We start from the raw sequence: 23,082 nt of genomic DNA, 5'->3' as shown, positions 1-23,082 counted from the left end.
ATTCTACAGAGGAGGGATCTGAGGCAGAGAGTTCCGCAGAGTGTTCCAGTGGGGAAGTGACTGAGCCAGGACATTTACACAGGCAGACAAGAGCCTCGTGTCACCAGGCTGGAGTGCAATGGTGCAATCTCAGCTCACTGCAACCTCCACATCTTGGGTTCAAGCGATTCTCCTGCCTCAGCCTCCTGAGTAGCTGGAACTACAGGTGCACGCCACCATGCCCAGCTAATTTCTGTATTTTTAGCAAAGATGGGATTTCACCATGTTGGCCAAGATGGTCTTGATCTCTTGACCAAGATGGTCGTGATCTGCCTCCCTCAGCCTGCCAAAGTGCTGGGATTACAGGCATGAGCCACCATGCCCAGCCTCCATGCTCTTAATCATTTCATTCTTCAGACACTACTGGGGTGAAATGCTATATTCAACCAAAAGCCAGATCAGGGAATTTTCTGGTATACTCCTAGTATCAAGATTATCTCAAATTTATTTTCTTTCTGTATGATAATTATGTTTTCATCACAAAGAAAGATACATCTCTGTTGATTGAAATAATGACTTGTGGGCCAATATTATGCATCTAACATTCAGGTTGCTTAATGCACCTGAGCAACAAGGAGTGCTGAGACTAGGACCCCTGCACTACTCAACACACACTATAAGAGGTGAGTGCCAGGGCATGTTGGAAGACATCATGCCAACGTGTACCTGTGATGGAAAGGTTGTGGACGGATGTCTCTGATTCTCTGCTACAGTTTGCAGGCCATTCTCGACCACTACTAATTATTTTTAGGATTTGTTTTGTCCCTAATCTTTTAATTAAAAAGATTTGGTCCACATTACTCTCTAAAAATAAATGTATCGTCTTTTCCCTTCCCTCTCTCAAATACTCTCAATCAAAAATAGGTTTGGTATACCACGGTGCAAGACATGGTCTCTGGGCCATTTTGCAATCCTGTGGAGCTCGGGGGCTAGAAGCGAATTGCCCTACTGCTTCTTTGCACTGCTGGTGTTTTCTCAGTTCACGACTCCTGGTTGCTGGTCTATAAGAACCTCCAAATGGCTCTCTCTTTACAGAAGTCACTAATTTCTTTTATCTTAATCACTCCGCAGTACAGCTAGTTAAGCAATCGCTAGTCATTAGAGAATGCTTACCACATGCATTTATACCACACGCATTTATACCATGTATAGCCTTTGGAATAACTCTGCTCATAGTTGTTACTTGAGAAAAGGCATACAACTTTTATAAACAAAGTTAACACTTTTTTAGTGAACAAGAATGAAGCAAATATTGCAATTGGGAAAGCTCAACATCAAATATCAATCACACTAAAAATATTGCACTATTTTGACTTTATATCTAATGAGAAAAACTAACTTCTAGAAGCACTATATAAAGAATGTGTACTTACAGAGGCTTATTAAAACTAAAAAAATAACAATCAAGTCTGAAGACTGCAGCTTAAAAATTGGGATGTGATTTCCCTAAACAAGGTGTTAAACTGACTTAAAAATTCAGGTGTCATAAAGTAAATTTCGAGAAATTCTTTTTGGCTATTGTCTGTTTGCCCACTTCTAGAGAAGCAATTTTTAAAAAATCACTACTTCAAAAACAAGTATCTCAGAGAGTATAAACACTTTTAATTTATATGTGCCACGTTATAGAAGACGTTATTGGTATTTTCAAAATTAAGAAAAAAATAAGACTGTTAGGAAAATAATTCAACAACCGTCTGAATATAATGAACACTCAGCTTCAAAGTAAAGTTTCTAAATCCACTCAGATATTCTAATATATGAATTAAGGATTACAAACCATGGTCCGAAACTCTGTGGCCAATGATATCTAGTACTGACATACTTGAAACTATGCTCATTAAGGAAGGACCTTAGTATTTTCTTCAAATATGTGTATGCGTGAGTGAAGGACTAGAACTGGGGGAGGGAAGAATAATTAATTTAGAAATACCTTTTAAACAATATAAGTAAAAATATTACTTACTGATTCATGTAAGATTGACATAAAACCCTAATTCTACAAGTTACCATTTTGGAAGGAAAATATTATGAAAAATAATATGCCACAGTTGTAACAAATTATCTTACCACTGAGTAAGAATTTTAGCTTTTATATTTTGAAAATAATTATATAGAGAGATTGTAATAAATTTCTCTCAAATAATCAAATAATTCTCATAAAGTATTCCTTTTTTTTTTTTGGAGTCAAAGTCTCTGGCACTGTCACTCAAGATGGAATGCAGTGGCATGATCTTGGCTCACTGCAACTTTCGCCTCCCAGGTTCAAGTGAATCTTGTGTCTCAACTTCCCAAATAGCTGGGATTACAGGTACCCGCCACCATACCCAACTAATTTTTGTATTTTTAGTAGAGATGGGATTTCACCATGTTGGCCAGGCTGGTCTTTAACTCCTGGCCTCAACTGATCCACCCACCTCAGCCATCCAAAGTGCTGAGATTACAGGCATGAGCCACCATTACTGCCCAGTATTTCTTTATAACCAATGAGAATTTCATTAGTGTAGCACTCAAATAAAACTGCTAAATGAAAAATCTAAAAGTGGACAAAGAAAACTAGTTCAAGAATACCTTGATTTATAATGTTTTACACAACCCAGAGCCTATGTAATTAAAATGCATACAGACCCTTCTAGGAAACCTTATACAAAAGACATGCCAACATTTTGAAAAATAAATCATCAATTACCTTCTACTTCATCCTCATGCTCTTCATCTTTATCATCTGGTTCATCACTTATGAACAAAATAGTAGAAGCAGTTAAAAAAAACACTTTAATTAATAATGGTATCAAAACAAATTCTTTAAAATGTGGTAAGGAATGAATGTTACATATGACATATGACATTTAGAAAGGGGAGAAATGACAATTGAAAAAGGAAGCTTTGCTTCTCACATCATTTCATGTTAAAATCTGAATTGCAAATGATTCCTAAAGTTATCAAAACCAAGAAATCCTGTCTTACCATGATATCTGGTGCCGTGTAATTTCATAATAATATTCAACTGAAAACCATTTAAAGTTGAAATAGTCTACTAATTTAATATAGCATTTAAATATCACAGAATGTCAGAATAATTATTTGCTAATGATTTATCTGATACAATTTATATATATTTTTAATACAGTAAAAACAGTTTTCACCTACACTTTTCTTATATATAAAATAATATCACATACAAAAATAAAACATAACAACAAAAAAAAAAACCTCAACAGAAATCCTGTAGGAAGCAAGCTCTTTTGAATGAAATAACTGGTAGAATGAAAACTAGCAAGCAGAGCAACACATGCATAACAGTGACACATTTTGCAATTAGATGTCAGTCATATCTTAGCATAGTTGAATTTTTTCATTAGATGTGAATTCATCAAGCAGAATCATGTAAAGATATAGGAGAAAAGCAGGTTGATACATACTGGCACTGTAACCCACATTGTTTGAAGAATATGGCATCATGCATTAGTGGTGACAGACTCATCAGTTCTTAAGTTTCTAGACTGGACCAACCTGTCTGATGTTGGAAAGGATAAATTGTCCTCATACAAATCTCCTTCTAAACCAAGACTGCTCCAGCTACTGCTGTTACCATTACTGCCAGAGGAAGAAAAGAACAGAGCTGAACTAGAAAATGAATAGTAGAGAAGACCTTTGTTTTCCTTGGAACAGCTTCTGTCCTTGATAACTGCAGATGTTCTGAAGATGCCACAGTGAAGGGGAAATCCACAGAGTGGAGAGAGATCATCACCGCTACTCTAAAAGGTGCCTGACAAGTTCAGAGATTCCGGATTTTTTTCTTTCTTCTCAAGAGATCATGAAAATTACCAAAACTTATATTTTACAGATTAACAGAATGGCTTTTAGGACAGCAAATGAATGCATGAAGTAGTAAGTTTCACAGGAAAATTAATGTCTTAGGACTGTCTTGAAATATAATTTGTGAAACGCTAATACCCTTTCATTTGGATAAAGTTTTTAAAAAAAAAACAGGTTAACATTCTCTCAGGTCTCTAGATAACGAAAGCAGTGACAGGTTTGGGTGAGGGGATGTGGGGGAGGGGGAGATGGGATAGAAGGTCTAAGACATAGACCAAACAGACCTTTTCTAACTATTTGGAGAAAACGTGCTTTCAGACTTTAAAATATTATTATGTCAATTATCTGCATTTCACATATTACGTATAATTCGTAGGTGGCAAATATCATAAATTTTCTTCAGAATGAAGCTAGAATAGCCAAGGCTTAATCAAGCATTATGCTTGTCTGGTTGGCCAGTCACTAATGCCACACACAGATAACTTCTTACACTACCTAATCAACTGAAGAAGAAAGCAGGTATTTTCTGAAACTGCAGCAAAGCAATTTTTTTAAAAAGTAACCTTGTTCAGAAATAAAATTAAATTCAAATTTTCAGATTAAAACCTTCAGCATGCAATTTAAAAATTCTAATCATTCCTAATTATTACAATAATTAGTAAGCACATTAGTTTGCAGTGATAAGCAGCTATTTTCCCCAATATTTAGGCTCAGCAAATATAAAAATTAATATTTATACAAACCAAATTTTGGTTCTAAAAAAATCAACGTAAAATGATTTTATGTACATCAGTGAATTCTGATATGGTTACCAAGAAAAGGTGATTACTTCAAGTTCCAAAACACTTCCAAGCGATCTTAAATAATTTACATAGTCATATTCACTCGAACATAATCAAAGTGTCACAAACCACAATGTATTACAGAATAAAAGTTAAAACTGAGCATGGTCTTTTTAACATATGTTCAAACAAACATAGCTCTATTATAAAACCATTAAAACCCATGTAGTTCATTGTCAGATAAACTAAAAGTGAGAAAATATACAAATAAAGAATGGACAGACAGCTGTGAGCCAAGAAGAAAAAGAAAGTTAATCATCTCAAACACTCTATTTACTTCTATTAATAGGATGATTATAACAAAGAAAAAAATACAAAATTTTTCTACCCAGCACAACGATTCTTCCACTTAATAATACAAATCCATCACCTACATATTACATAAACATTAAAAAAAAAAAAGCAAAACAAAGCAAAGACTAAAAATTCAAAGTCCCTCTAACCTTATCCCCCCACCCCTGTCTTTGTGCCTCCAAATGGGTATTTGAAGTCGTTCTTCATAAAATGCCCTTCTAACTAGGTGACCATATACATTTTTCATCTAACCAGGACATTTTTTTTAAAATGAAAGACGTCACCATTAATAATTACAGCAGAACAGCAGAAGTCAAACTATCCTAAGTGGGAAGTATGATCACCCTACATTAATCCAACATTTAAAAAACTTGATTTCTTCACCTAAGAGTCTTCCTACTTCACTCTTGAAACACTATACGGCTTCCATCACTCTCTTTTATGCCTTCTCATATTTCCCATGTCTAGCACAGGAGTACTTATGCCCTCCAACCAATGGTGTAAGTACCTCAGTGGTCCAGTACGGAGATGCTTTATTGTACTGGACCACTGAGGTACTTACACTTCAGCCACATTAAGACTGGTCTCAATTCTGATACACCTCACAAAAATTATCTGAAACATTCTGTAAATCTGGCCCCATCTCTTAAGCTAATATAATTCATTACCCCTAAAAGAATAACAAACTACCTGAAATATTTAAGACAGGCGGAAACCAGTTGTTTTCTGATCAAATAATTACGTAGTCCTTCTAAACATTTTTGAAAATCTGAAATTAGTGTTTTCTAGTTGTTGCCCTCCACGGAACTTCCTGCTTATAATGAAAATGCAAGGTGTTTCCAAATTGCCATGTTTTTTCTTCTTTTTTGAGATGGAGTCTCACTGTGTTGCCCACGCTGGAGGGCAGTGATGCAATCTCAGTTCACTGCAACCTCCGCCTTCCAGGTTCAAGTAATTCTCCTGCCTCAGCCTCCCAAGCATCTGGGATTACAGGCACCTGCCCCAACACCTGGCTAATTTTTATATTTTTGGTAGAGAGGGAGTTTCACCATGCTGGCCAGGCTGGTCTTAAACCCCTGACCACAAGTGACCTGCCCACCTTGGCCTCCCAAAGTGCTGGGATTATAGGCATAAGCCACCACACCCAGCCCAAATCGCCAAAGTCTTTATCTCCTACCTTGATCTCTGTAGCAGAACAGAAAATCAGAAGAGTATCTATAGCAATTGTCATCAAAAGATGCCACATATCTTGTAAATCAATGTATTTTCAAGTTCAGTCTCTGAATCACCTGCACTGAAATCATCTGCGGTGCTTATCAAGCATGCAGATTCTCAGAACCCTCCGTGACGTGATAAATCTTCATCTCTGGAGGTGAGACCCTGAAAACTGTATATGCAGCAAGCACACCGCCAATCCTGGATGAGACCCCGCTACCTTTTTCTCTGTGCCAGAACCTTAATGCCATGAAGCATTGCATTAGGTCACATTACAATTGTGGTCAACGGAAACGCAGGTCTTTTTCTGATAAAATGCTATCAAGCCAGGTTTGCTCCCCACTTAAATTCAAATATTAATCATTAATTTTCTGTACCTAAATGCATTTATCCATATTAAACATGATTATTTTAGCCTCAGCCTGATTTGGTCTTTTTAACCTTTGTTCTGTTAATGGGATTATTTTTCGGCCTGTGTTGAATTATCCACAAATGAGTATTCCACATCATTAATAAACAAAGCTAAAGAGAACAGAACCAAGGACAGAAAATGGTAAGGCGACACCTTTTTTCTCATCAAATTAGATAACACTCTGCACAGAGCTGTTCAGCTGACTACAAGTCCTCTTCATGCTGCTAGCCTCTACCTATACCTAGGCCTCCCATTTTAACACCAGGAGTTCCTAGACAACAATGTCAACCCCACTGAAATCCTAGAAGCCTATGTTTCTCAAAATGGGAGAACAAACTAAATGTTAGTATCCTTTTCTAGATAAAGCTATGGAAAAGGGCCAAATTATGCTTTGTGACATTACCCCCACTTGCTTCTACCAGTTTTAAACACTGTCTTCTGGGACCCAGATTTTAAGAAATATTGGTGGTTTACGTAGCACTGTAATCAACTATGAGGAAATAGATACTTCACAGACATGTGACTATCTCCAGGTTAATCTGCACATCAAACAAAATCCCCCAAGATGAAGTGTTCTATCAGGTGAAAAGTCACTTCTTTTCCTTATGCTACCTCATTCCCTCTTCCAAGAGTCACCTTCCCTCCCACGCCTAGTTTGCCATTTCCAAGAGCTAAGTTCAACTGAGGGTTCACAGGTCCTTTGATACATGCCTGAAAGCAGAAGTATGCTGAGAACCCTTTCCTCCCTCAAGACTCCACTACAAATGGTATCTATTATTTCCAGTTATCAGTTTAAGGATTTGGGCTCTTATTCAGATTGGTGAGAAACCACTGGAAGGTTTTGATCAGAAGACTGACATTTTTTCTTTTTATGAAAACATCACTTTGAACTACTTTGTTGAACATAAAATATAGCGGAGCAATTATAGAAAAGATAAAGATTTTATAGAATTTTATAGGTTAGTCAGAAATGCCTTTAGGTAGCAGTTATGACTTTAAGAAACAACTGTCTCATAATTAATAAAATATTTCAAACGTCACTGTTATGAGCCAAGTTAACTAATAAAAGCTATATATAAGGTATTTGTGCCACAGAAAAATCACATTTTTATCGTGGCTTTGACTTACGTATTTTCAATCATTCAAGTCTAAGTGTTCCAGGTCATTTTGTTCCTAATAGCAGGACAAATAAGGATCCTCGCCCCACCAAAAAGATACTATTTTAACTAATATCAGGAAAATTACAGGCCTATTTTGATGCCTTTTAGAGATACCTGTCCTTTTTCTTGTTCTTTAAAGAAAAAAAAAATCACCCTTTTTAAAGTGAAAAAAAATATTTTCCTCAGAAGTTCATAAAAGTTCAGGAAAAGCTTAAAAGGCATAAAATTAAATGTATGCAATATTTTTCAAATCAACTATTGGCACACCCAAAGAAAATTCGCTGGGCTAATTATGATATTAAATAAGTGTTAAAAACAATTTAAAAATTCATTGTGAATAGTAAAATACATTACAAAAGTAGATTTTCACATTTAGAATTTTTAAATAATAATGTAAATTTATGGCTCGCTTCTGAGATCTGAGGACCTAAATTACACAATTATATGCCAAAGTGTAGTTACCTTTCACTTAGATGATGAAAACTGCTGCTTTCATCTTGGTGTTCATCTTCAAAACTTAAATTGGACCAGCTACCAGTGCTGTCATCACCAATACTGAGGTTCATCTGCTGGCTACCAAAGGACTCGGTTAACTGAAAGTCTTCTATTTCTTTTGAACTAAAAAGAAGGAAAAAAGAAAACAAAAATCAAGTTGAAGGCATTCCAGATTCTGAACTTACAAGACTACCAATTTGATGATAAAGATGATGAAAACAAGAAATGGTATTCAGAGTCAGACCAGTGGTTCATGTAACCCTTTGAGTCTGCAAATAAAGAGAATGTAGGATAGCGTATTAATGTCAAAGTTAACTGAGGTACCCACCAACAGCCCTAACTTACCTTGTTAATCTACTATGGCTCTATCCCTAGGGAATTATTTCTCTAAACTATATTTACAGCAGTTCATTTTTCAACTGGGATACTATGGAGGAGTATTCCTACGTTTATCACCTGCTTTTTAAAACAGTACTCTAATTTATACTAAAGGAGTCTCCTTCTGGCTTTAAGAACAAAAAAGTAGTTCAAGAAATCCTAGTATTGTCAACCAAGGCTACAACTAACCAAAATCTCTTCAAGATTTCGAGCATAGCTCATAACCCCTTTCATTTTTTTCAATAAGAGGCATTTATATTTTTTTATTCCATCACCACAAAAAAGTATATTCACTGCTCAACTATTATAATTGCCCCACTATATTTTACGTTCAACAAAGTAGTTCAAAGTGATATTTTCGTAAACAGAAAAAATGTCAGTCTTCTGATCAAAACCTTCCAATGGCTTCTCACCAATCCAAGTAAGAGTCCAAATCCTTAAAACATTCCCTCTCCCCTCTTAGAGCATCCACCTGAATCCTATATTATCCCTGGCCCACTCGTCCCACTTCAGCAACACAGGCCTCTCAGATGTTTCCCAAACATGCACAGTCCCACCCCTATGCCTGGAATGCTCTTCTCTGTGACTCCCACATGACTTTTTCTCACTTTACCTTTGGTTTTTGGCTCAAATATTACTTTGCCTGTTTTGCTTCCCTTGCTACCTATTCAAAACTGTAAATCAACCCTAATGGCCACAGCCACCACCACCGTCACCATCACCACGAGCACTCTCTAACTCCCTACCTTGCTTGATTTTTTCCCCAAAGCACTTATCACCATGTGACATAAAATACATTTTACTTACCTATTGTCTTATTCCACTGTAACATAAACTCCAAGAGAATGCAGATTTTTGCCTGTTTTATTTACTTCTGTATCCCCAGAATAGCCTCTAAATTGCCCCCAATTTTTCAGCTATTCTAACTTCGTAAGATAAAGGATGATACTGAACATTCCAAGTGCAGGTACATTACAGTTCTGAACCATAAAAGAGCACTACTTTGTTTTTTTGAATACTTTTCCTAACATGTGCCACTTTCTAATGGTTTTTGGCTGAAATGACCCAAAAGATGAGGTCCAGAGAAGAGTTTTTAATGACTGTGAGGTTATTTTGGCTCAGAATCATAGCTCAGAATATAATTGTTTTGGCACCTAAAAAAGCACTATCAGCCAGGCCCAGTGGCTCATGCTTGTAATCCGAGCACTTTGGGAAGCTAGGGTGGGAGGACTGCTTGAGCCCAGGAGTTCAAGACCAGCCAAAGCAACATAGTGAGATCTCGTCTCTACAAAAAAACAAAAATAAATAAAAATGTACTATCACACAACTTCCCCACTTGACATTCATGTGCCACCTCTCTGTTCATTACAGCTTTGTGAAATACACATGGTCATGTTCATGAATCAAACAAAAAAGGGACATCAGGTGAAATAACCAAAATAACACCTTAAAGAATAATCGATCTGAATGAATCTCCTTTCAAGCTTGAAAGACAAATTTAACTTTAGAAATAAAAAAAAAATTAAAACAGTAAACTCTACACACTACAGTCAACTTTCCTTAGTCAGGACTTACAGAACCCTAGCACAATTATTACGAAAAGAAGAGACGCAGGAAAGAATTACAGCAGCCTTAATAAAAAGCTGAAATTGGACAGCATTGGCTTACAGGAAGAGCTGTAAGCTCTTCTACTCACCCAACTCCAAGAATGAAAAGTGGAAATAACTGAGAAAATCAGTAACAAAGGCATTTGCTAACCCCGAGAGTGATGTCTAAAACATTTTAATCTAGAGGACAGTCTCTTTTCCTCCACGAGGCTGGGAGGAAAAGGGGAGGGGGTGTAGGGCAGACAGGACTGGACTGAGGAGAAGTAAAAGTAATACAGCCTGAAGTGACCTGTATGAGGAAAATTATTTCAATTGCAAAAAGGCCTAATTTATTATCTATTCATGAGAATATGAACCATTTATGTTTATCATCATACTAAGAAGTAGTTCGTAGTGAAAAAAGAAAATGTGGATCTAGGACAGAGATTCACAATTGTTTTCCATAAAGGGCCACGATACAGTCTGGCTCTGTGAGCCCACCCAAATCTCATGTCAAATTGTAATCCCCAGGGTGGGACCTGGTGGGAGGTGACTGGATGATGGGGATCCATGCTGTTCTCAAGGCAGTGAGGGAATGGTCTCATGAGAGCTGTGGTTTTAAAAGTGTCTGACAGCTCCTCTATTCTCTCTCTCTCTCTCTCTCCCCTGCTGCCTTGTGAAGAAGGTACTTGCTTCCCCTTTGCCTTGTGCTGTAACTGTAAGTCTACTGAGGCTTTCCCAGTCATGCAGAACTGCGAGTCAATTAAACCTCCTTTGTTTATAAATTACTCAGTCTCAGGTGGTATCTTTATAGCAATGTGAAAATGAACGAATACAGGCCAGACAGGAAGTACACAGGCATTACCGGTCATATGGCCTCTGTCCCAACTACTCAACTCTGCCATTGTGGCACAAAGGCAGCCAAAGCAATATGCAAATGAATCAGCATGGTTGTGTCCCAATACAGTTTTATTTATAAATACTGAAATTTGAATTTCATATAATTTCCACGTCACAAAATACCATTCGATTTTTTTTCAACCATTAAGAAAATATGAAATTCGTTCTTAGCTTGCAGTCCATACACAATCAGTAGGCCACATTTGGCCCACAGATTGTAGTTTGCCAATCCCTGGTCTAGGAGAAAGGCGGCTGCCTGATTAGGGCAAACAGAGACCTCTCCTAGTCCACCAGAAACCTACAGCATCTCTCATCTCAAGTAGATGCTATGGAGCAACTGGATTCAAGAATTCTGGCCAAACTGTTCCTCCCTATTTTAAGATGGGTAAGAAAAGAAGCAGTCCATGTCATGGCTTTGACAGAAGCTACTCAAAACCTGGAATATCATGTGACTCAATTGAATTCCGCCTCAACTTAAAACATTTCTTTCCAGAAGACTTACAAATATCATACTGTCAACTAATAACACAAGTTGGTCCTGATGTCTTCTCAGGGACACAGAATATTTAAAGCAAAAAACACTAAGTTGTTATTACAGAGTCCTGAGCATGGCCAGGTGTGGTGGCTCATGCCTGTGATCCCAGCACTTTGGGAGCCTGAGGAGTGCAGATCACTTAAGGTTAGGAGTTCAAGACCAACCTGGCCAACTTGGTGAAACCCTGTCTCTACTAAAAATACAAAAATTAGCCGGGCATGGTGGTGGGCGCCTGTAATCCCAGCTATTCAGGAGGCTGAGACATGAGAAACACTTGAACTCGGGAAGCAAAGGTTGCAGTGAGCTGAGATTGTGCCACTGCACCTAGCCTGGGCAACAAAGTGAGATTCCATCTCAAAAAAAAGAATCACTGAGCATAAGAGACAGCTATAAAAAACAGGACGCTGTAGGACTGTCAGAAAGAAATGTCCCTTAGACTGTGAACTGATCAAAGAAATGCTGTTAAGTATGTAAAGTATTTTCGCCTTCTTCCCCAGGGCAGTTTGATTAAATCACGGTCTTTATAAGAAAACTTACTCTTGTGAATGAAAAAAGGTATACAAAAATTTAATCTCAGAATAGTAAACTAAATGGCAATATCTGTATTTGCTACACAACAGTCTCCCTTTTTCCACGGGGGATATGATCTAAGATGTCCAGTGGATGCCTGAAACTGCAGACAGCATCAAGCCCTGTACATGCTGGGTTTGTGGATCTGATAGCTGAGATGCTTTCTAAGTGACTAACAGGTGGACGGCACATGCAGTGTGGATACACTGGACAAAGGGTAACTCACATCGTGAGCGAGACGGCATGAGACTTCATCACACTACTCAGAATATGCAACTTAAAACTTACGAATCATTTACTTCTGGAATTCTCCATTTAATATTTTCAGATTGAGGAAAGCAAAACTGAGAATAAGAGGGGACTACTATATAAAATTCTCCAGCTATTGAATTCAACTCTACCTACTTCATAGCTCTATGAACTTGGAAAAGGTGATTATCTTCTCCAACCCTCCTCTTCCAATGCGTAAATGGATAACACCTTCCCTCAAAAGGGATCAGGACACCAACACACATACAAGTCATGTGCAGGATATGAAACAATACACAAATGCAATAGGGAACATTTTTGTTTATGTAGGATTAAAAATAATACCTTTATGAACAGGACCTAAGACGAAGGATCCCATTTAACTTTTTATTTATTGTTAATGACCAAAGGAAATGTGAAACTCACCTGCTAACAGCATGTCCAACATTTGTGACAGCTGCTGTCATGATTTCTGTGGCAAGGCTTTCAGCAAAGCTGGCACCCTCCTGTCCGATCCCACTGTCGGCTGCCAGGCTAGTACTGCTCAGCTCTCGCTCAGCTTTTTCAATGGCTTCAGCAACTATCTTCTCAGCAAGCACTGCCTTCTTATCAAGACTAACATGAATCTGAGGGACATCGAGATGAAAAATCCTAGATTTCGGAGAGCGGCTGCTCAATGTTGGATTCGAAGCTAGCTTACTACCAGGGAGGGAACCCTGTCTGAAAAAGTGCTGAGATGAGTTTCCAGTGCAATTGTGAAGTTCTTTAAGGTCACAATATCTGCAAGTTTGACCTATAAGAGGTGACAACTTTTCTGCATAAGTGACCCTGTCTGCTGATTTTGTGGTCTCAGACACTTGGAACGCGGTAGATCCTAGAGTTAGCTCTAGAGTGTCATCCACTACTTTTTTGGCATACTGTTCTATAGCTTGGACAACACTCTCTGCACAACCATATCCATTTAAGCTGCCGGTGCTGTGGTAAAACCTGTGATTTTGTGAGGGAGGCTGAAGAGACTTAGGCAATTCTGGTTTAACATGACACTCGTTATCTCCTTCACATCCAGATTTTTCAAACAAGCAAGAATCTGTTAAGGATTTTGGTAGGCCAACTAGAGAGGCCGTCAGCTCTTCTGTAGCATCTTTTGTTATGCTGTGAGCAAGAGAAGTTGAAAAAGTATACAGTTCAGAGCACTCATTTCTACATGGATCCTGGGTCCTTTCGAAAGGTTGATTTTTGCAAAAGTAACCTTCATTTCTTTTACTTTGTCTCTTTTTATCTGCTTCTTGGTGGTGCTCTTTATGTGAAAACATTAACAGTTCCTTGTTTGCTTTCACTTGTGAGCTTGGCACCGGGAACATTCTTGAGTTGCACTGCACTTTGGTTGTCTTAGCTGCTTCCTGTAATCCTGATTTAACAGATCGGTAGGCAAGTCTATTTGCATACTGATCCATTATCAACTCACTATTACCACCTTCCTGTTTTAGTATCTGGATAATGTGACCTGCATATTCATCTGTCACACTTTCACAGCTGGGGTACTTATATGTGAGACCTGACATACAAGAACTTGGTGGTAATGAAAGAATAAATGGATCCACTTCTCTTGGGTGTGCTACAGCCTCCAAATCCAGCTTCTCTTCTACTTTATAATCTTGGTCACCATCAACATAACAACTGTTCTTCTTTTGCTTGAAAAGCATACAACTTTGGACTTTTGTGATTTTCTCAGCTTCTGTAATGACTTCTGCTGCCATATCACCTGCAAAATTGCATAATATTTTCAAATTTCCATGTGAGGGGTTTAAAAAAGTAGGCGAGACATTTCTTTGACTTTGCACATTTAAGTAAGGGCTTTTAACCTTGGGTTCTTGAATTATTTTACTATCTAAGTGGGAAGCCGCCATTTCAGTTGCAAGAGAAAGGATGTGTGTAGCTAATGCTTCTGCAAACTGAACCTTCTTCCCCGAGTGCTCGGACTTCACATCCACTTCTGGGAGCTCTCCACTTTCACTACTCTCAACTTCTTCAGAAAGAGATCGCATCAGTTTCAACATGAACTCTTCTTTTTCTATGGTATTTTGTTCATTCTCAGACAAACTACCAACAGATGAGTTGTGCGGAGTAGAAGGTGGTGTAGCAGGTGCAAACTCTTTGGCTAATTCTCCCTTGAGCTTTTTGGTTAACTTCTTGATATCCCATTCAGAACTAGCCTGGGATGGTACTAAAGGAGTTGATGGAGGAGTATCAGGTATTACATTTCTGTCCCTGACTTTCTGTTTATCTTCCACATGCAAACCATCTACACAGGTAAGTGCTGTGGATGAGAAAGTATGTGAATGAGGGAAGGGGTTTTCCTGTCCAAAAGACAAGGGCTCAAGTGATGTATTATTCAAGTTATGCTTTTTCAGTGATTGATCCTTATCAAGTTCCTTCAAGTCAGGTTTCTGACCTGTCACAGCTGGACAAGATGGCAGCGATTCTAGGGAAGATACATGAGCCACAGAACCTTTACATTCCGGAACGCAATCCTTTCCAGCTGAAAGTGAGCAGTGAGTTAAGTGATTGTGAGACTCAGAAAATTTGGGAGACTTTTCCGGTGTCCACTGTGATTCTTCTCCAGGAACAGGCAAGCCTTCCTTGTATATGGCATTTTTATCCATATTCGGGATCACTGATTTGCTTTTATCTATGGAATGTTTAATAATAGATTTAGATAACTGGTCAGCAAACATGTTCTTATTGCTGCTGGCTTCACTGCATTGCAGCACTGCTTGATGACAGTGGGAAAATGGAGGGGTTTTCCCCTTTACTGATTTAGTTAAATAATCTGTATGCTCATCAACCATTTTTGTAGCTTCCAATGATGTCACTGACTCTAAAGTTTCATTTACTGTTGTATGCACCATTGCTGCAGAAAAGTTGCTAATAACTGCAGGATCACTTGGCAGTTTTGAGGAACTTTGCATTTCAATATCATCATTAGTTGGTTTAAAATCATTCTGGTTACCTGGATTCTGTTCTGAAGGTAAACAAATATTTCTGAGACAAGCTGCTTTTTCTTCTCTGTTTTTTGTGGCAATATGTACTTGGGCGGAATCACCATTTGAATTAATATCATCAGATGACGGAAGAGCCTTTGCCTGACATGCAGTAGATGAAATATTATATGGGAGCAGGGCACTTCCTGCCAAGGGCACTGGTATAGAAGTAACAATTCCAGAAGTACAAAACAAGGCCTGCTGCACTGTGTATTCCTTTTTATATTCCTGCACTGGTTTTGTCACCATAATTGCTTGATTGTGAAAAGAAGGGGAAAATGTGACGGCCTGTGTTGACAGCACTACACTTTCTGCACTCACATCCTTGATATTAGCCGTAGAGACACTAACTGCTGCCCTTGTTGTAAAGGTCACATCAACTTGTGATAGCTCAACGAATGCTTCCTGTATTACAGATTCAGACAAATCTTTTGCATATGACTTTACTACTTTGTCTTCAAAGTCAAATGATCCACACTGTGGAGATGCAGGTGTTGGAGGATATGAAAACTGACACACTTCCATGATGCCTTCAAAAACAAGCTCCTCAGCAAGATCTGCAGCAAACCTAGCAACTGTGTTTGTGAATATCTGCTTCTTTACATACTGTAAATCTTTTAAGGCATTTGATAAAGCTTCACTCACCAAAAAGTTGGCCAGGCTACTAATGGCACGTTCTTTTAGTGAAAATGCATGCTGCCTTCTCAGCTCATTAAATGCCATCTGAAAAACAGACGATGTCAATTTGATGGCTAAGTGGCACAGCGCATTGGTACATGAAGAGACTCCTTTCTGTAAGTCTTTAAATGCACTGCCCAAACTTTTTTCCAAAAGATCTGCTGCAAATTTTTGAATGCTATCTTTAATCATTAAGGATTTGTTTTTAAATCTATTTTTTTGATCAAGGTTTCCATGCTTAAAAGTTACAGTTTTATTTTCTCCATGTTTAATACTATCAATATTTGATAGAACATTAGTATGCTGGGTACGAAGAACTGAGTCTAGTACTTCACATGAAATGCTATTTGCATAATCTTCGTAGGTGTAATAAACAGAATCATGATTTTCATGAATCCTATCTCCACCAATGTCTGTTTGACAAAAACATTCAGCTGGAGTACAGCCTCCAAGAGGGCTAAAAGCAGAGGATCGAATAGGGCTAAATAAACCACTGTCTTCCCCCGATGCCTTCACTGGGCGAGGAGAATCTGGAGCATCACACAGGTTACCATATGGAGATTCTGGTTTACGAGGAGTTGGCTTTCTAACATTAGCTGGGAGAGCTGGACGATCAAACTTGAATTTTTGAGGATTCATACATGATTTTCCATGTTTGTGCCCTCCTTTCTTCTGTGAAGACTTCCCGATGACGGGATCTTTGTTAAACAGGCAAGTCTCTAAAGTTTGTTCTAGTTCATCAAACTGATCAAAACTATCAAAAAATTCACTTACTTCTGAGTCTGAATCTTCAATGTCATCTTTCATCACAGGAATTTTAGGCAGCTCGAGTTTTGCTTTTAAGCTTTTCTGATATCCCTCTTCATCCAAGAAAATAACAGGACTTGGGCTAGAACATTCTGATTCAGATGAGTAGGCAGGAGAAGAAACAAATGTTTTCTGTAAATCATTGTCTTTATCTGAAGCATTAGATGACCTATAGAAACTCCTTTGAGTCCAAGGCTCTGACACCGATGTTGTGACTGAAGTTTTCACAGAAGGCAGTTCTTTCTGTCCCAGGACATTCATGGAGGAAGTTGAGGGTTTAGCCAATGACTTCTGCTGCCCAGAGCTGATGAGAATCTTTAAATCTTGGGTTTCTAAAGGATGACCAGTAACAGTCTGGGAAGCAGCATCACACTGGCTCCTTAGCACAGTAATGTTCATTCCTGTAGGAAAAGAATGGAATGAAAAATTATTCTTGCACAAAACTTTTCAGAAATTAAATCTATGGAATAAACTGACTTTAAGCATACGATATTCATGTGTGTCTTCTAAACTATTTTGTTTAACAGGAAGATTTACCCAAATATCATTTGAAAGTAAATATACTTTTATATAATAATTTCAGTTTACTCTACGTCTAGGGATATCTGGTCTATGCAATGTTTTGCATGCTGTCACACATGTTAGAAAAATGACTGTGGAGACTCTGCCAGCTAACTCTTCTGAAATTTGAACCTAGGAATGTTCCAGACACTTACTGATGTAACCAGTGCGTGAACAGTACCAACTAAGTAAGAAAAGCTGAAGTAAGCAAAACTGAAAACCAGGTAACAATGAACTTAAAAATCATAAGAAATTTCCTCAGGTAATCAGAAAGAAGGTTAAAAGGTTTAAATTGGATCAAATCTCAACATAAAATTCAATTGAACAAGTCAACCTTAAAATTTTCAAAACTGAAAAACTTTCATTTCCTATTTTAGGGAAAAGTCTAATGAGAAACAAACCATTGTTATATGGCTTTGAAGTCTCTTCCTCTTCTAAGTGCTCAAAAGCAGTGACAAAGTCATCCTCTATGGATGACACAGACTGGTTAGTATCATCATCATCTTCATCAGTGGTCTCGAGTTGGTGCTTCTGATGCAAGAATGTGTCCAAGGTGTACCTTATACCAGTAGCATATTTACTTAGGAGACTAAAGATAAAATCAATCCTAAGTCTTGGTAATGTATGTGACACTCTCATGACACAAAGCATTCCAGAATGATGACTCTTGGGAAAGATAAAAAATAATAAAAAACAATTTTAATTTCAAATACAAAACATATCATGAAGCCTAGATATAAGACAATCGCAGAGAAAAAAACAAACAAGAAATTCATGCATCCTGAAAAGCTACTTGGATTTGTAATGTTTACTTCCTCATTCTTTCTCTACATTTTTCACTTTCCAGTCCTTTTTTCTCCCATCTTGTTTTATCCAGGTATCCAAATTCTACCTAGTCTAGTCTCCTGAAATGTTATAAAACTTACTATCTATCCACTGCTTTGAGCAATTATGTTTTCCTGTACTACTGTACGGTCCTGTGATTTTCCTTAATCATTCGTCTCTCTCATTTACTGTATTATAAACTGTTTGGGGGCAGCAACCAGGTTCTATTTTCTTTTATTTTTAATCCCATTTTCCTGTAGCTTCAAGCATGACGCCATCTTCCTTCCTATCATAATTTTTAAAAGTCCACCCCTTTTATTACAACTTACAACGTTTATAGCTTTAAAAACAGAAGTCACCAGATTCCCCCCATTCTATTTCTTTCAAGTAAATATTGATGAAATGATGTATTAAAAAAACTAGAAATCAAATATAATAGCCAATCATCTCTTATATCCGAGCAAATAAAGCAAAGTAAATATGAATAAAGAATATAATCAAGGAAACGAGGCAAGAAGCTCTAGTTTTGTTGGCAGACTTTCTAAAGAACAACACGGCGGTTTTTTAAACCTAAAATAAGTAATTCAATTTTAAACTTTCGGGTTCAATTGTATATGTCTTACCTCTTAGAATGCAAAGCATTTTCTCTGATGCATTATCAACAAAATCATACTTGGTAAAGAACTAAATGCTGCATATTATAAAACTAACCACCTATAAGAAACGGTAACATCTTTATTTATAAAGAACACATCATCAGATGTCCACTTTACATTGAATTTTTTAAACCAGAAAATGAACTGAAGTACGTTCTCTAAAACATTAGCATAACATTTATATAAATTATTTGTAAGTGCCCATAATAGGGACAAGTCACTGTAGCTTATACAAAGGTGTAAGTAGTTCAAGAAACTCAGAAATAACAAATTTTCAGAAAAAATTAATGCATCTTGCACACCATCTACAGAACTTCACAGTTGAAAAATATAATTTGTAAGATACAATCAAAATTACTGTATCTTTCAGGGATGTCAGTGCTTCGTGAGTTAATTTCTCATGAATCATATGTCCTTGAGATACCATTTTAAAGAAAGAAATGTCATTCAAGCATTTGAAAGTTTAATCATCTTCATCAAATATAGTAAAATTTGACCTAAAAAACTCATTAGAAATTATCTACAAAAGTTACCTGATTGAGAGGATCACTGCTTATATCTGATGATTTATTTATATTCCTCATACAAATAATTTCATTTTCATTTAGACTGCAGAAGTGGAGTGAATTCAGAAGATCTGGAAGTTCCAAAGAAACTGCAGCTAAATCCTAATTAAAATAATAACAGTAAGTAACACTCTAGAGTAATACTTTTATTAAGGTTCCTATAATGTGGAACCCATAAAAAATTATAAGGTCTACTACTGCTAGTAAATTTCCTGGTTCATAATAGCTAACACATATAGTTTATTATTCACAATTTTTCAAAAATTGAAAAATAAAGTATACTAAAATTATTTAATACTGGCTATCCCTGTAGCCTTTCAAATGTATTAATAATATCAAGCTGTAGAAAAAATTTTACAGGGTACCGAACATATCCAAGACAATTAAGCATTTAACAGTTTTTAGCAATGTTAACCAACAGTCCTTAACTTTATGAAATTTTTCATATAAAATTTTTTGCTAGAGAATGTACATCCTAAAAGCTTAAGTTTTAACTCTGTACTATATAATCAATTTTTCTGTCTTTCCTCTCCAAGGTATTGTATTAGACTTTAACTGAAAGCTTATGAAGATTAAAGGAAAAGAAAATAGCTTTTATTTTTTCTTCTTGTTTGCCCTTTATACACAAGTATTTTACCCAGCTAAAGAATTATTCAAAGACTGGACTGGGAAAATGTGGGACATATACACCATGGAATACTATGCAGCAATCAAAAACGATGACTTCGTGTCCTTTCTAAGGACATGGATGAAACTGGAGAACATCATTCTCAGCAAACTGACACAAGAACAGAAAATGAAATACCACATATTCTCACTCATAGGCGGGTGAGGAAAAATGAGAACACATGGACACAGAGAAGGGAGCACTACACATCGAGGTCTATTGTGGGGAATGGGGAGGGACAGCGGGGTGGGGAGCTGAAGAGAGATAGCCTGGGGAGAAATGCCAAATGTGGGTGAGGGGCAGGAAGGCAGCAAAACACACTGCTATGTGTGTACCTATGCAACTATTTTGCACGTTCTGCACATGTACCTCAAAACCTAAAATGCAATAAAAAAGAAAAAAAAAGAATTATTCAAGTCTTTGACCCTTTGTAGAGTACTTTCCTTTATAAACATGGTTTTATCAGTAACTCTTAAAGGTGAAGAAAAACATTAAAGAAATATCTTGGAACATTTCTCTTTCCAGCTATGTATGTTCTCAAGAATATATCCTCTCTTGTTTCTTCTGCCCAAATTACTTCCTTCAAGCAAGGCCACTATCAAAACATACAGCAGAGGTTTTGTCCATAATCACGTGATAGAAAGAACTAAAAAATGTTATTTCCTCCTCTATGAGGAGACACTGCACTGCCACAAAAGAAAATATGTAGAAATCACACATTTTTAAGCAGCAGCATGAGGGAAAAAGAAAAGCATGCCTATCACATCTACAGGAACTTCAACCACTGTTTATGTAACTGTGAAGCTTTCCTTTGCTGATCCCAATCTCAAACATCAGTCCCTCTGCTAATTGCCTAAATTAAACAGGCTACATTTTTGCATTAGCTAACTGTTAATTTTTCAAATCTTACCTTTTATGTTTAACTCAATCTTAACTACATAAGAATTTTTACTGTTAAGGTCAAAATTATGAAAGCTATCGAAATAAACAAACAAGTCATACATTCCATATTATACACAGAATGGAGAAAAAGTCAGCCTGCAGTTTGCAACCTTCTCAGATAAGTGATGTTTGTGGTGAAACCTAAAGCTGATTTCCATGACAAGAATACTCAGTAAAAATACTAAAATTGACCATACCTGTATATGAGCAGTATCTGTCTCTTCATTAAAACCCAGAAATGTGACCTGAGTAAAAAACAAATAAATCTCCATTAATTTGAATTTTTAAATCTTTCAGACTGGTGACAGAGTTGAGAAACAGAAAAAAAAAAAAGTATTAAAATGCTGACTGCCTTAAAAAGGGATTTTTTTCAAAGATGACCCCAAAATATTTTTCACCGAAGATTGGGCTCCAAAATGCAGTTCTTGAACCTCATCATATCTCCCTCACTAGCAGGTTCAATCAATTCTAACCCCAAAACATATTTCAAATACATCCACTTCTCTCCACTCCCTGGCCACCCTTCTCACACTACTACAACCCTCTCCCACCTGGCCCCATTACCATGCCACTTCCCTATCCAAACTCTTCCACGCTTCCCAGGGCAAAATCCTAAGTGGGGTTACCTAACGCCTTTAGCCTTCTACCCTTTTCACTTACACACGAGCCCCCTTTCCGTGTCTGAAACACACCCTGTACGTTCCTGCCTAAGGACTTCACAGTCGTGCCCTCAACCTGGATCTTTCTTCCTTGGATGGTTACCTGTGTGCTCCTCCCCACTCTTCAAATTTCGATGCAAGTGTTACCTCCTCAGAGGGGCCTTCCCAGGGCAGACCCCAGAGGCTACTTCCTCATTGACTCTGTGATACCATCATTTATTTCCTTCAATATCCTTATGTAGAGATTACTCTGCAGTTAATATTAACTGACTTTCTAAAGAATATCTAATGAACGCAGAACTGTCACATTTTAAGTAAAAAGGGCAAGTTACAGAAAAATAACTTACAGCATGCATACAATTTCGACCTTATTTTTAAAAACATATGTATGAAAAATAATACTGGAAGGCAATACACCAAACTATAAGCAGTGATTAACTCTGGGTGATGGAGCTATTTTTTTCCCCCACTCTTTTCCCCTCTGTGCTTTTTCCTAAGTCATAAGATGAATGTTAGTCATTTTCTTTGTTCTACTTTCAGTATTTCTTATTTTTCTGTAAAGAATATATACTGACCAGGGGCAGTGGCTCATGTCTGTAATCCTAGCACTCTGGGGGTCTGAGGCGGATGAATCACTTTAGGCCAGGAGTTCGAGACCAGCCTGGCCAACATGGTGAAACCTCATCTTTACTAAAAATACAAAAAATTAGCCAGGCAGGGTGGTGCACACCTACAGTCCCCACTACTCAAGAGGTTGAGACAGCAGAATCATTTGAACCCTGGAGGTGGGGGCTGCAGTGAGCTGAGATCATGCCACTGCACTCCAGCCTGGGCAACAGAGCAAGACTCTGTTTCAAAAAAAAAAAAAAAGAATAGAAAAGAAAAAATACATACACATACTACTTTTATTACCTGAAAAAGTGGGTTTTTTACATTTACATTCCCTAGGTATTTGGCATCATAGTAAGACATTTTTTCCCTGTGAAGACAGTGTTGTAAACTGTTCACTAAGCAAGCACTATGGCTAAAAGAATATATACTTAAATGACAGCAATAGTAATAATCAATTATCAAGAATCTGGGGAAAATAGTATATTCAGAATATGTAGCAGCACTGAATATATTTTCAGTCTATTTCTGATGATTTAAAAGCAAGTCAGAACCTTAAATTACTCTGAGATATTTATTC

General features: G+C 37.3%; 1 protein-coding gene across 4 annotated transcripts in view; it reads right to left on the bottom strand.

Moving 5' to 3' along the window:
- AKAP11 (A-kinase anchoring protein 11) overlaps positions 1–23,082 on the bottom strand; it is a 53,614-nt gene that overhangs the window by 6,427 nt on the left and 24,105 nt on the right. For 2 of the 4 annotated variants that reach the window (XM_008998188.5, XM_002749005.6), the window contains exons 4-10: positions 21,432–21,479; positions 19,593–19,727; positions 17,980–18,244; positions 12,918–17,418; positions 8,241–8,396; positions 3,550–3,633; positions 2,726–2,772 (exon numbers count right to left, since the gene is read on the bottom strand). In XM_008998188.5, the coding sequence (XP_008996436.4) occupies positions 2,726–2,772; positions 3,550–3,633; positions 8,241–8,396; positions 12,918–17,418; positions 17,980–18,244; positions 19,593–19,727; positions 21,432–21,479 (5,236 nt within the window). The remainder of the gene's footprint in view (positions 1–2,725; positions 2,773–3,549; positions 3,634–8,240; positions 8,397–12,917; positions 17,419–17,979; positions 18,245–19,592; positions 19,728–21,431; positions 21,480–23,082) is intronic. The other 2 variants (XM_035303412.3, XM_008998189.5) reach the window with 1 other exon arrangement.

This window comes from Callithrix jacchus, chromosome 5 (assembly GCF_049354715.1).
Source record: "Callithrix jacchus isolate 240 chromosome 5, calJac240_pri, whole genome shotgun sequence".
In the NCBI taxonomy this organism is placed as follows: domain Eukaryota; kingdom Metazoa; phylum Chordata; class Mammalia; order Primates; family Cebidae; genus Callithrix; species Callithrix jacchus.
The sequence above is the reverse complement of the archived record's forward strand: the minus strand, read 5'-3'. Positions and strand labels throughout refer to the sequence as shown.